We start from the raw sequence: 14,058 nt of genomic DNA on the forward strand, positions 1-14,058 counted from the left end.
TATATTTTGCAGAGTATTAATATAAATGTTTCTATTGGCTATAATAGTTTTCTATTCTATTACCCATGAATCTTTTATTTAGTAATATTCAAGTATGCTTTAATTTGCAAGTGTTTCTAAAAGTGTAGATATTTAAATACAGAGTATATTTTGATTAGAGATATGTTCTCTTATAAAAAAATAATTTCCAATATGAAATAAAAATGAGCTATATCAGAAAGACAATTTAAGTGATACCTTATAGAAAATGCAATTTAAAAGCTCCTAACTTCAATTGAAAATATCTCTTTAAATTCAGTGATCAAATATTGATCAAAATATTAAAAAAAAGCAATTATTCAACACAACTTAATCGACTTTTATTGACACATTTATATAAAATAAGTGAATAAGATGAATGCATGTTTAATTAAAAATACAAGAATGTAAAATTTAAAATTAGTTAAGAAATGTATATAAAACAAGTAAAAAAATACCTGATAATTTGTGTTTAAAAGTCAACTTCTTTGTTCTTTTAATTAATCTAAATCAAACTAAGGATGAAAAATTTTAAGAATTTTTTACCAATAGTTTACTTGCTAGATATATCACATTCAGATGATAAAATTTTAGATTCAATTACGGGATATAACATGTCTATGTTGAATTAGAATTTTTTTGAAAGAATTCAACGAAAACCATATCAAAAAAAGGAAATATTTATGATCCAAAGGAACTCTTAGATAAAAGTATGCTGGGGTTTCTGTTGATTACTTTTTCGTCTCAGTGTAGTTCATGAAAAGAGCTGGGAAATTTATTGAAAAATATGAAATATTTGCAACAACAGTACAACAATGAAGCTATAAGATCTTTTTGCCATCAGCAAATTTAATAGAAAATTCTCCAATTTGGCTACCAAGTCAAGAGTCACGGCTAGTCAAAAGTGAAAGCTATAAGTCATGGCGGAAGAAACTATTATTTGTAGCTCATTCAGGAAAATTAGTCTGAATTTATGTCTTGTAAGGGGTATAAGAGGACGATAATTTAAAAGAAGCAATCTAAATTGAAAGAACTTTCTAAATTGAAGGTACTTTCATAAATACGAAAAATAGTATTTAAAACTATATGACATTATCAAAACATTATTCAAGATAATTCAATAATTCAGTTTTTTAAAATGAGTGATTGGATGTTAGTATTATAGTTTGGTTTCAACAAAAGCTAAAAAAAAACTCTTGAGTAAAAAAATGATTAAAATTTAATGAAATACTGGAAAATAGAGTAGTAAATAACTACATACATTCAGCAATTTGTTGTAGCTATCATCAATTTCCTGGATATCCTGGAATGCGCTGCGGTTCACGCAGTCCATCCGGAATTCTTCCAGTGTCACTATACCATCACCTGAACGAGAAGTTAATAAAATTATATCATTTGAGGTTGAATATTGTAATAAAAATGAAATGTATGAAGTTTACTTTGAAGGTAGATAACCATTCTAATGCATGTATCGTGTAATATTAAATTGAACAATAAATGAAGAAGATACCGAAAAAGAAATATATAGCTTTTTTGCTAGCATTTAATGCAACTTTTTCTGAAATTGATACTTTTTTCCTTCAAATTAAACAAAACTCTGTGCATTATATGTTTTTAATATGATGCATTTTGTATATGATTTTAGCGTAATATGTTATGCTGATTCATTTTTTGAAATATTATTTAAAAAATTAAATTAAAAATAAATATTAAATTAATAAATTCAATTTAAAATATGAATTTAATTTCGTATTTGAAAGAAATGCCGATATTGTTGTTTTTGAAATTTATTCAACTGGAATAATGGCAATAAAAAATTAACATTATTACAAAAATTGCCTAAAAATGGTAAAACTTATAAACATGATTACTTAACCTAAGATGTTTTGAATTCCTTATCGTTTTCATTCATTTAACCTCTTATTTAGACAACACGGAATATTTGAAACATTAGTTGTTTGACATTAATTTAAAAATTGTAGAGAGCACTTCAGATACTTAAAATTGTAATAATGCAGTCTTTTGTTGCTTTCAATTGGCTTTATTTTCAAACTATCAATCTAGATAAAGAAATCACACTGATTCAAAATCACTTGTAACTTATGTGTATCTTTATACCTGAAATAATCCTCAAATTGAAATAATAAATGATTTAAACCTCACCACCTTTTTAAACTATATATTACAGAAAAGAATTTATAGAAAAGTTCAAATATCTTCGAAAATTTCAAATATACTTTCTTTGTTGAAATCTTTTTGTTGTAAATACAGGAAAACCAAATAATAAAATTAAGAGATTATTAATAATAAATAGAGATAACTTTATATATTCTCGTCATTTTTGAATTTAGTAGTAAAATATTTTAGATGGAAATTAATGTTTCAATTTGTTTGTTGATGTTAAAGAATCTGACAAATATGCAACCTAACATTTCCGTGATTCAAAAATTCTTCGGTGTGATCACGAAGATGACATTAGGAACTTGACTTGCAGTTTATGAGGGTTTGACCTGGTGCAACGCGAATTATTCTTTGAAAGTTAAAATTTGAAGAGAACTTTGTTTAGTACTCTGCTGCTCCTGTTTTATTTTCATTCTAAAATATTTAGTTTCATTTACATTGTAAAGACACTCGAGCAAAGTTATAAGAAAAATTGATTACCATTAATGTCAGTGGCGTGGAACTTGCAGTTAATGGCGTGTTTGAGAGACTGTGGAAATTGTTCGAACGTCTTGCCCATGCACACGCTTTGGACGCCTTGCTTGAACTCTTCCACTGTCACCTGGCCATCCTGAAAACATGGATAAATCGGTCATTGCTACATGAAACACTAAATAATATTTTCTTAGGTGGTTTTGCTAGCTCAGTTAAAATTGCTAAATGTCTGTAATATTACTTCCTTGCGCAGTTAACCTCATTATAAGAAGGCGAGATTTACATATTTTTTAATGAATGGATAGTATGTCATCTCATTTTGATGACCATGTGAAGATAAAAATAATAGCTCTAAAAAATAAGAGAATAATGGTGATGTATTTATCAGGAGCAAAGATCCGTGATCCATATAGAAAATTCCATACCTTGTCAAAAAATCTATAACATTACGTGAGAGCTAAGGCAAGTTAAGCGAGTATCTCTTGGAAGTATTTTTAGTAGAGTGACCTCCATAGTTACGCACTCTGAGTATTATCGTTTTTTCGAATTATAGATTTTCTTTCTGTTTGCATTGTGAGTTTTTACAAGTATTGTCCTTTGGTACTTACTCACTGTTTGTCTATCTGTCTTGTGGAATAAATGTCGTTCTCCGTTACCAAGTTTGTTGAACTTCTTCCCCTTGCATCCGCGATTATTTTCCTTAATAAAATTTATAAAGAAGAAAGCCTCATCTGAATAAATGCGCATGTTTGATGACTTGTAAGTTGCCAGTTTTCTCATTTACATTATATTGATCAACATGTAAATATATAATCTGGAGAAAAGAAAATATCTATTGTAAAAAAATCCGCCTTGAAATATTTCTTGTGAATTCTTTAGAGTAATCATCCCTCCTCAAGGTTTACAGCGGAGTTTATTCATGTGATGGAAAATTAAATGGTAATCATAATTGCGAATGTCTTCTAAATTTATATATGAATGTTACTCATTATAATACAGTTCACATATATGTATCATTAACATCATATGTCATACTTTAATTCTATATTGGTTTTCATTTTTTGAAAATATTTTTAATTGAAAAACTGCATCATTGCTCAGATTCAAAAGTTGGCTTAGCAAATGTCACGTCTTTATTACTTTCTAGCAATGAGTTAAGCACCGGGCATTCTCCATATAATTAATTACGAAATTTTATTCTATGTAGTACTATTACACATTGAAAAGTCAACTATATAGAAGCTTACTGTAACTGCGTTTGAAATTTCATAAAATATATAGAATGCACATTGAAGTTCCGAACTATATCATAATTTTAGAATGGCAACAACACAAAATCGTTTCTTTCTTTCTTTTTTTATTTTTTTGCTAGAAAAAGGATGACGGGGCCACATACAACATCACTTAATAGTAAAATCGGCAGATAGTCTCTGTATCTCGAAAACAGGACGATATATGAAAAAAGTCAGCTGTTAAATTGTAGAACATCATGGAGTAAAAAAAAAAGACATCTTTTAATAGAATAAATAAAAAAGAACACTTATTTAAGGGAATAAAAAGTATAATACCAGCATTTATTTCAGTCGAGATTTCCAAAACTGCAATGTCTGCATGAACCGCAGAGAATAGAGCATGTTTCTATCATTGGGTTCATCTATCTTTCTTGATGCCACATTATAAATGTTAATGTGATTATAATGTGAAAGGAATGCAGCCGTATTGAGAGAAGAGATTTTTCAGCGTCTAGTAATTAGAGTATTCCTGTACAAATGGATATGCGAAAAGCAAAGTTTCCAAGGAAAAGTCATTGGAGCTCCAGGTGATTAAATAACTAATTTTCAACATCCCCTGTCAGAAATGTCTGCGAAGCCATTGGTAGTAAGAACCGACCTTTAATACGTTTTAACCTTTGCTAGCAATTCCAAACGCGTTTTTTAGAGGCACTATGCTGGAAATCACTAAACAAATATGGAATTAATGGATTCAATCCTTACCATTAATGTGTGCAAGGTTTTTTTATTTGCGTGTGCAAAATCACTAATGCTTTAAATTTAATTTTTCGAGTGCCTTATACCATTTACAAATTTTGCTGCCAGACGGTTACCTCATCGCATAAAGCATAACTATTTTACTACAGCAGCACCAGTTTTATGATTATAGCTGTCGCCGTTCTGAAGATAAGAACGGTAAACTCTGATCTTAAATCTTTTTCCTGTTAGAAGCTTTCTCAAGAAATCCTAATAATAATACTAATTAGATTTAATTAATAATATAGTTATTCAATAATAAACCAATTTATCTATAAATATATTGTTAGTCAATTTATAATGGTATTTGAAATTACCCGACGCTTCTTCAAAGCATTATATATTGATGATGAATTTGAATGTAACTATCTTAATATTAAATCAATATATGATTACTAAACACATTTTCAAACAAAAGTAGAATTTCTTTATATTCCTACAGAAGTTGCTAAGGAAAAGGTGAAAAATGGATAAACATTTGTAAACAAAAATTTTAGATTTACCTTTATTATTAAGAACAATTTATTTCAAAGGACAATTTTGTAGTTCCTCAATAATAGTTAAAAAATCTAGTCAACGAAATAAATTAGTTTTAAGAAGAATTTTTTATATCGACATATTTCGATGCTTACTGATAGGATTTCTTTTCAAGTAGGCAAATAAAGAGCCATTTCAACAATTTAAGAAAAAAAAAAAATTGATAAATCTTTCAGCTTAACAAAGTATGCTTAGATGCAAATGCTTTCAATATCTAACATACGAATTTCAAAGCAAGGTAAGTTTTTCTCAAATCTGCATGTTTCACATCTGTTGATAAAATAATTAAGAAACAGAATGCGTTTTACTATCATCGGAAAGAATTCACTGATATTTTAATTATATTGTGATAGGAAATGAGAAATTTATTAATGAAATAAATTTTTTTCATCTCTATTAGTTTGCCAAACGACAAATATTTGTATTCATAAAAATTAAATCACATTAAAATTATTATAAAAAAAGAAACTTCCAAACTTCCAAAGTGAAAAAAAGGCCAATAGGAAAAAAACTATAATGTGCATTTGAGATGATGATATCAAATCTTTAACTTGCATATTCTACAAAAGAAAATTAAAAGAAAAGAAACTTTTATACAAAATTTATAAATACAAACCCTATTGTAGTCGGCCAGCTCCGCCATTTCTGTCCACAAGTCATGCATTACTCTCTTGTTTTTTTCATGCAATTCAGCATTATAAGCTCCTTTGCCTTCATAAATGGTATATTTCTATGCAAAATATGAGGAAAACATATATCTTTAAATTATTATGCGATTTCAAAGTAATTAATATGTTTTAGTTATTTTAATACAGTAAGAAATTTATAATAGATTTTTTTAGCTGCGTTCAATATAGATAGTATTATACGAATTTTAGAATTTCTCTTTTATTCAGAACATTTTTTTTAATTGTCGGAATTGGAATTATACTTTAGAACTTGTCTTAAAATATATTGCATCATAAATGTATACCATTTTAAATATATACCATAAACAAATGCATGTAAAGTAAACAAATGCATGTAATAAAAGAGTCTTTGCACTCATTGGTAGTAAGTAACTCTAGAAAATTTTAAAACACGGTGGGAAAAACTACATAACCTCTTAAAGAAATAATAAATTTTGAATAAACAAATGCTAAGATTCTTCAGGTTTATTCATTTCTTCTAGAGAACTTATGTAGATATAACTTTATAATGTGTACTTTTTTAAAATTTGGTCTATATTATTAGGCGTGCCAGTCTATCATATTCTCTAGATTTAGAATTTTACTCTAGTTTTAATGACTTAAAACAGCAGCAAGTTTCAGAAACCACGTCAATCGATGAAATCGAATCGAAAGCTTTTCTGACGATCTAAAATACACATATCCAAATAGATATGGCAGTATATCTCTGTATCCCTTAATGATATTTCATATTCTAACAGCTGAATTTACGAACAGAATCATGTATGAAATTATGCAATTGGATTCTCTTTGGAAAATTTCAGTTATGAGCAAATATTAAATGATTTATATTTTCTTTCGGAATTGCAGAAATGTGTTAATTTTTAGACTTGGCAAAATAACGAAAATATGTTTTGCTATTCATGCTAAAGGAAATAATCTGTGAACTCTCTGAATCTTTGTCGGCGATTATGCAGAATAATAGTTGGAGATTGAACTAGTTTTATTTGTTGAAAAGACAGTTTGCTAATTTTGTGCAGTTCGTTCACTGAGTGCTATTTCTGTGATTTGATATTCATAAGCAATATGTTCAATAGTTTCAAGAGTCATGGATTGCAATTAACTAAATTTTAATTTGGAAGATTAAATTCAATATCTTGTAGTTTTAAAAACGACACAAATGTATCACACAGAAATTTCAAACTTGCACTTTTTCTTTAAAAAAAGATGGCATTGTATTACTTTGAATCTGCAATACTGTTTCTCTGCCTATCATTCTTTTGTTAAAAAAAAGAGAGAGATTTATAGATATTTTAATTGATGTCAAGTCAATTATCTCCGAATTTGGCAATTATTTGGTAATTAGGCAACAAAAATAAATATTCTGGAAAATACAAGATTTATAATCCTATCTGTATTAGGAGCCGAGATCTGGAGAAATTTATGTGATGTCATACCTCATTGGAAAGCTATAAATACTTTAAGGGGGTAAACCAAATTAACCCTTTTGGGACGGGAGGCCTCTATCTTAGACGCACGCTCGGGACGGAGCGCATTCGAAAGGAATCATCATACAGGATGGGGGTTTTGCGTCGCTAAACCTAACTTTGAAAAAAATCACAAAAAGTAAAGTTAAATTCCTAACGTTGTCATTTTTGCTTCCTTTTTAGGTTATTAGTTAATTTATAATACGAGCTTATTCTTCCTCAGAAAAACAGCGTTTTCTTGCCATAATAAATCGAAACCAAGGCTTTTCGTAGTAAAAAGAGAAGTGCGTGAAATGTATTCGAAAGCTATGCCAAATACAACAGAACTAACGATAAACTCAAAAAGACTAGTTACAGTTATACAGTGATAACCAAAAAAGAAGAAAATAATTCGGAGTGAGACCAAAAACGCGAGTGATTCTATCAAGCGGAAAGACTCATAACTCAGCTCGGTTTATTTACATTATTCTTATCCCCCCCCCGGAACAGCTAATGAGTAAAATACCAAAGTCAGGCTGAATATGAGCAAACTGAAGGTCAGGATAAAAATACTATATTTATTTCAAAAGTAATGGATTCAGGGTGCCATCTAGTGGCGTTTAAAAACTGTTCTAGTTCAAAAGGCACATATGCTCCACCGATTTCCAAAAATGCATAGATGGTATACCTGGCTGTGAGAAACGTTCGTAAGTGATGCATATACGGCACGCCCATTGCGAAAGGGTTAGTCTATCGCCGGATTTTTGCTCGAGTGCCAGTTGGTGAGTTATAAACGCCAAGCACTATAGATATGACTATTTCTTAAGTTGATGATTTGTTGTCTGTTAGGGTTATTAGCATTATACGTATCTTGGGTATAAGTGCGTTTTTTCCAGTGCCTTCCTTTTTCCTGACTATTCGTGAAAAGCTTCTTTTTCTATTATACTTTAAATAGATACATCAGCAATATGCACATCTTTCTTGGTCTCTTAACAGTATCTGTTAGCTGATTTAAAAAAAAATTAAAAAAATATTTGTATGAAGAATTTGCTTTGGTCTAAAGGAATCAGTATTTCAATACTACTGTTTGAATGACAACACAAGCTTTTGTTTTGCGACTGAAGTTCTTTGTCTTGAGGGAGTACTGTATTATTCTAATGGGAAAGTACAACTCAATCCTTATCCATTTCCTAGAGAGCGTGACTTTTAGAATGCACAAGGCTTTTTCAGATAAAAATCCTCCTTTTTCCTATTCCAAAAGCCGAATTCTTTTCGTCTGTGCAAAGAAACGGGATATAAAACTCTGCTCTAAATTCTTCCACGATTCCAATGTTGAAAGATCAGGGAAAAAATATCGTAGAAACATCAGGAATTTTGCGATCCCTTCTTTTTTCTTCCATCCACCGAGTTTTGCTGAGGCGTTTAAAGGCTGGAACGACGTGAAATGCTTTCAGTTTCAGACCCTTACGGCCACTTCCCGATAAAGAATGAGAATTTTTTTCGTCCAGATTTCGTTTTTTGGTGACACGCAAAAATGTAATATTTAGGCATTCTCAGTGAAATACGGTAATCGTTCAGCCGTTTTGTTTCTAGATTTGAGCAAATAAGATTTTTTCCCTCCATAATATTTTTTTCCCTACTGAAGTCTATTTTAAAACAAATTTCAAGAATCATGATTATTCTGAATGCAAGAATTACCATATTAAAAAGAAAAATAGTATTCATATCACTTGAGAATGCCCAAGGAATGAAAAAGTGTATTCTTGAAAAGACTTTTCTTACTTGTTTGTTCTTTTGTTTTAATTTACTTGAGAGTTTTAGTTAGGTACTTTTTTAATTTTCTGTTCAGAATTTAATGAAAGAATGTCTTTGATATTTCAACTAATTAAAAAAAAGTTTCATATTCTTTCTAGAAATGCATCATTATTTTTTCGCAAAATTCTTTTGTCACCATGAAACATACTTTAAATTCTAATTCTTTTAATCAGGATATTTTAATAAATAATCCTTAAATAAGATGTCTTTTGTTCATATGAAAGACTCAAAATATTTCAAGAAGTTAATCTGATAATAATCATGTACACAGCTAAGCTTTTTTTTTTATATTCTTACAGAGTTCTGATTACAGTTCGCCGTTTGTATTCTTGTTCGTGCAATAATATATATATATATATTCGGTTAAAAGTTGAGTTGTTTGTAATACATCAGGAATAACAATTTCTACAGTTCTGAGAGACAAAACTCACTTGCTCATAAAGATCAATTTTTTTATTTCAACATTTAGATAATATGTAAATTTAGAAATACCCCCCCCCCCCAAAAAAAAAAAAAAACCTGAACCAGAATACAAATTTGAAGACTTTTATCCGAATTCTGAAAAAACATAAAAAGAAACGTTTAAGTGTGTAGGGCACTTCAAAACTCTTAAATATTTAAGATTTGAATTCAAACTCCGACCGAGTATTATTATATTATTTTGAATTTTAAAATCCAGAGGAGTATAAAATTTTTTATTTCCTTCATAGGTTCATTGATTTGCAGAAACCTCAACTGTAACAAAGTAAAAGGTATATTACAAAAGAACAAACACGGATTGATTTAAAAATGAAGTAAAATAATATGTATAAATTACAATTCATCCTGGATAAGCTATAATCAGCATTTACAAATATAGTAAAAGGAACTATAATTAAGGCATGACACGCTTTTTCTATGCATATTTAAAAATTTCTAAAATAAAATTAAGCCAAGACTTTTGCCAGAGACTTTACAAAGCCGAATTTATAATCTGAGAAAATTTTGATACTTATAAAAAATTATTTTGTCATTAAATACAGCAAAAATATTACAACAAATTAGTATCTCCACGCGTACCATTTTTGAATTGGAAGCTAAATCCGGATTCTATAATTTATTTTGCTGCACCTAATGGTAAAAAAAATGTAGCATTAAAAGAACTTCACAATTAATGAGATGCAGACAATACTTTAAAACTAACCTGACAAATTCAGATAAAGTGGATTTTAGGAAATTAATATTTTATATTTCAATATATTTAAACTTTCATCAAAAATTTACTTACCAAAGCCAAGCTTTCAAAATCATTTATATCCAGATATCCATTGTTGTCAGTATCTGCAACAAAAGAATTTATTTTATCACATAAAGTCTTATGGAATACATATTTCTATGACAGCCTTTTAATAATACAGTGTCAATTTCACATGATACAAAAATTTATGACAGCTCTCTCTCTGACAATACCGTTGTTATAATATTTCATATAGCATCATTTACTAAACTTCAGCAATACGAATTTTTCTCTCGCATTTTTTTTTTATTGTGCAGAGTTTCGATTTCGCTTAGTATGACGTCCAAATAACTTGAAACGAATTGAGCTTGTTTTAGAAATCGAGTTGCATTAAAACTGTATGATGGACATTCAAATATCAAGAAAATATCTCTCTAAATCTCAACATTCCACAGTTATTTTGGTTGAGACTGAATGCAGGTTCGAAGACGTTGAAGAGACATGTTATATTTTTAAATTAATTTTAATACCCATTTCGTGAAAGCAATTTATTTACGCCACAAAAGCAGAAGCAAGGAGAAGGCAAAAAGGAAAGAAACAAATGATTACTAGTCTTATATAACATAAGATGCCAATTCAATACATATGTTGATCTTTGACACCTTTTCAAGGGCACCGAAGATATCACTTTCATTTGATACGTAGTACTGATGGCGCATTATTTTTACAAAGGGATTAATTAAACCGAAAGTGGAATTGTATCACGAAATAAGAGAATATTTTAGAATGAAGTTACTACGGGCTAAATTGATAAAATCTTGGAAATTAATTAAATTGAAATTAGAATTAAAATATCGTTACACACACACACACACACACATATATATATATATATTAAAGTTCGATTCACCAATAAAAATTCCTGATATAAATAATTGTTTCATTTTGCATTATTTAAGCATTTAAAAATCATAGAATACATTTTATGATGAAGCCAATTAAGATATTAGAAATTTAGTGAATTTTTTAAAAATTAAAGTTCATGCTCAATATCATAATTATGTTAGAAAAATTGTTGTTTCTTATGGTACTTGCCATGGACATTCCCGCTGTTACGAAGACAGCGATTTAAGCCGCTGGGGGAGAGTCTCTTGTTTGGTTTAGTAGCGCCAACTAGTGCCAATAGTACGACTTTGCTACTCACGCATCACTCATTCGCTTGCACAACCCCTTTTTACAGGGGGCACATTCACACATCTCACAGACAGAACATTGGAAGAACAACGATGCCCAAACCGGGACTCGAACCCAAGACGCCCAGATCACGGGGAAGACTCGCTACTCCTACACCAGGACGCTGGCGCGTTAGAAGATATAAATTAAAATCCATTTTGATTTAATGCATCACTTGTTTCTTAGAAACCATACAAAGTTTAAAAGCTCAGAAATTAGGGATTTAATAAATAATAATTAATTTTCCCAAAAGACTATGTCGAAGTAAAATCTTGCTTAAAATTTGAAATTTAATAACGTGTCAATTTATCGAACAAATTCTTTGTAGTCTCAGTGGTGGAACACACTAGAAGAATATTTAATAAATAAAACAGATGGGATGGATAGTGATAAGTGCGAAATTACAGATTTTTTTTAGAATGTAGAAAAGTATTGTTGATGAATAAACCAAATAATCTCGCTAATTTTTTTGCATTTTTTCTTTAAGTTACTTTTAATTCAAAATTTGTCATTAAAAATTATTCATTTCTCAAACAAAATAATTACAGACATATTAGAAAATAAAATTCAGTGAGAGACATTAGTGTGTTTTATCTTTTTAACAGTTTTCAAAATTCTGGACAAGATAGAACAGAAAATAAAATCGATGCAAATAATGGGCATTTCTTTCCACAAGGCACGTAGCAATTCAGTTTCTGGCTTGATATTTAAGACACTCATATTGAATATCGATTGATAGCTTCAATTTGATTTAAAATAAAATAGTTTTTTTTTTTTCATGTTTCAAAATTTTCTGAAATCCATTTCATGTATACAGTTCCACGTAGATAAATTCCACGTATAAAATTTAGTGAAAGCGATAGACAACAATAAGATTTTTATTAATATTTTATAAAAAAAGGGACAATTCATTAAGAATCTATACTAGTTAAAAACTTTCAAAACTAATACGAAAAAGTTATCTATTAATAAATACATTATTAAGCACAAAAAGAGAGATTCGATAGATTTATTTCTCAATACATTATTTCAATGAAATTAATTCTATATAGATATAATACAAGCTATTTGATTTTAACTGTACAAGCCACATCTAATTTAAAAACCACACTAGAGCCAAAAAAGTTTGTAATCTCCCCAGCAGTATTAATTGTTACCTATTGTTTCAAAAATCTGAGACAGGGTTCTCTGAAAAAGAAAAGTTGCAGTAAAGGCCAAGCTAGCAATGGACACATGCTACTGAACATTTGTTTATTCTAAGTGTTTTGTATATTTTTAAAACTAATTTTGTGAATATTATTCTGTTTGTAGTCATTACCCTTTATTATAATCATCCGTCGTTCATTTATTTCAGATATATCTAAGAAGTCGATCAGTTATCTTAAAAACCACTTGTGTTACATATCAATATACAGTCTTTTTTCACAGATGGTCCAAAATATATATAAAAGGATTCTAGTATTTATACCCGGATTTTCTTTCACTCTGTTCCTTTGTTGTTTGTTAACTAACTTTTATAATATTGAAAAGATTTAGATTCGCTTAATATGAACAACCTGCTCCAAAGCTTGCTTTGTGGGCGAAATAAAGATCATAATCGGAAGAGGTGTTACGCATTATTGAATGTCACAGATGCCATCAATCTTTTTCTTAAAATTTCGGAATGAATTTCAATTTTCATTATGGTAAACTAACTAATAAGAGGGTTCTTAAGGAGTTCCTCAATACTTTAAAGAATGATAATGCAAATAGTTTAAAAGATGACTTAGTTATTTAAATACATTATTGTTACAATTCTTAAGGGATTCGGAATGGATTCAATGATCGATAATTTTCGTGACCATTTTGTGACAAAAAGGAAGGCTCTTTGAGGTGCAAAAGTTATAGCTATCATTATTGAGTACCGAGTTCTAGAAATTCTTCTAAAGAATTCCATGTGATGTTACGTCTTGTTGAGAGACTTTATAAGCCGAGGCCTTTACACACAGATTCATCCTATCTTTGAATTGCTGATCGCGTTGATTGCTAGTGACATCAAACATTGTTAATGTGCTATTATTTAGTTTGCGATTTGTTTTATGTTTGTGTGTTGTTAATTTTTGTAGTTTTTGTACTTTTATACCCAATTCGGTTGTGTTTTTCTTACCTGTGTTTCTAAGAACAAAACATAGTTTTTCCATTATCTAGAAATTTACTCAGTGCTGTGATGCTGTATGGTTTTTCCTAATGAAAAATGTATACGATGTATTGTAAAATTAATTTGGCTTATAGTCATGAAAAGACCTTATTTAAGGTAAAAAAAATTTTTTCTTTAAATGTAAACAAAAATCTTTATTCAATTATATGGGTTTTTTTGTATGGTGAAATAATATTATTTTCAGATGTATATATGAATATTTTTTATATTTAGAAAACAAGCTTAG

General features: G+C 29.1%; 1 protein-coding gene across 1 annotated transcript in view; it reads right to left on the bottom strand.

The window, feature by feature from the left end:
• Nucleotides 1–14,058, bottom strand: part of LOC129972736 (sarcoplasmic calcium-binding protein 1-like) — a 190,680-nt gene that overhangs the window by 14,123 nt on the left and 162,499 nt on the right. Inside the window, exons 3-6 of the mRNA XM_056086977.1 lie at nt 10,454–10,506; nt 5,854–5,967; nt 2,680–2,809; nt 1,280–1,383 (exon numbers count right to left, since the gene is read on the bottom strand). Coding sequence (XP_055942952.1) covers nt 1,280–1,383; nt 2,680–2,809; nt 5,854–5,967; nt 10,454–10,506 — 401 coding nt within the window. The remainder of the gene's footprint in view (nt 1–1,279; nt 1,384–2,679; nt 2,810–5,853; nt 5,968–10,453; nt 10,507–14,058) is intronic.

The sequence above is a fragment of the Argiope bruennichi genome, chromosome 6 (assembly GCF_947563725.1).
Source record: "Argiope bruennichi chromosome 6, qqArgBrue1.1, whole genome shotgun sequence".
Classification (NCBI taxonomy): Eukaryota; Metazoa; Arthropoda; class Arachnida; order Araneae; family Araneidae; genus Argiope; species Argiope bruennichi.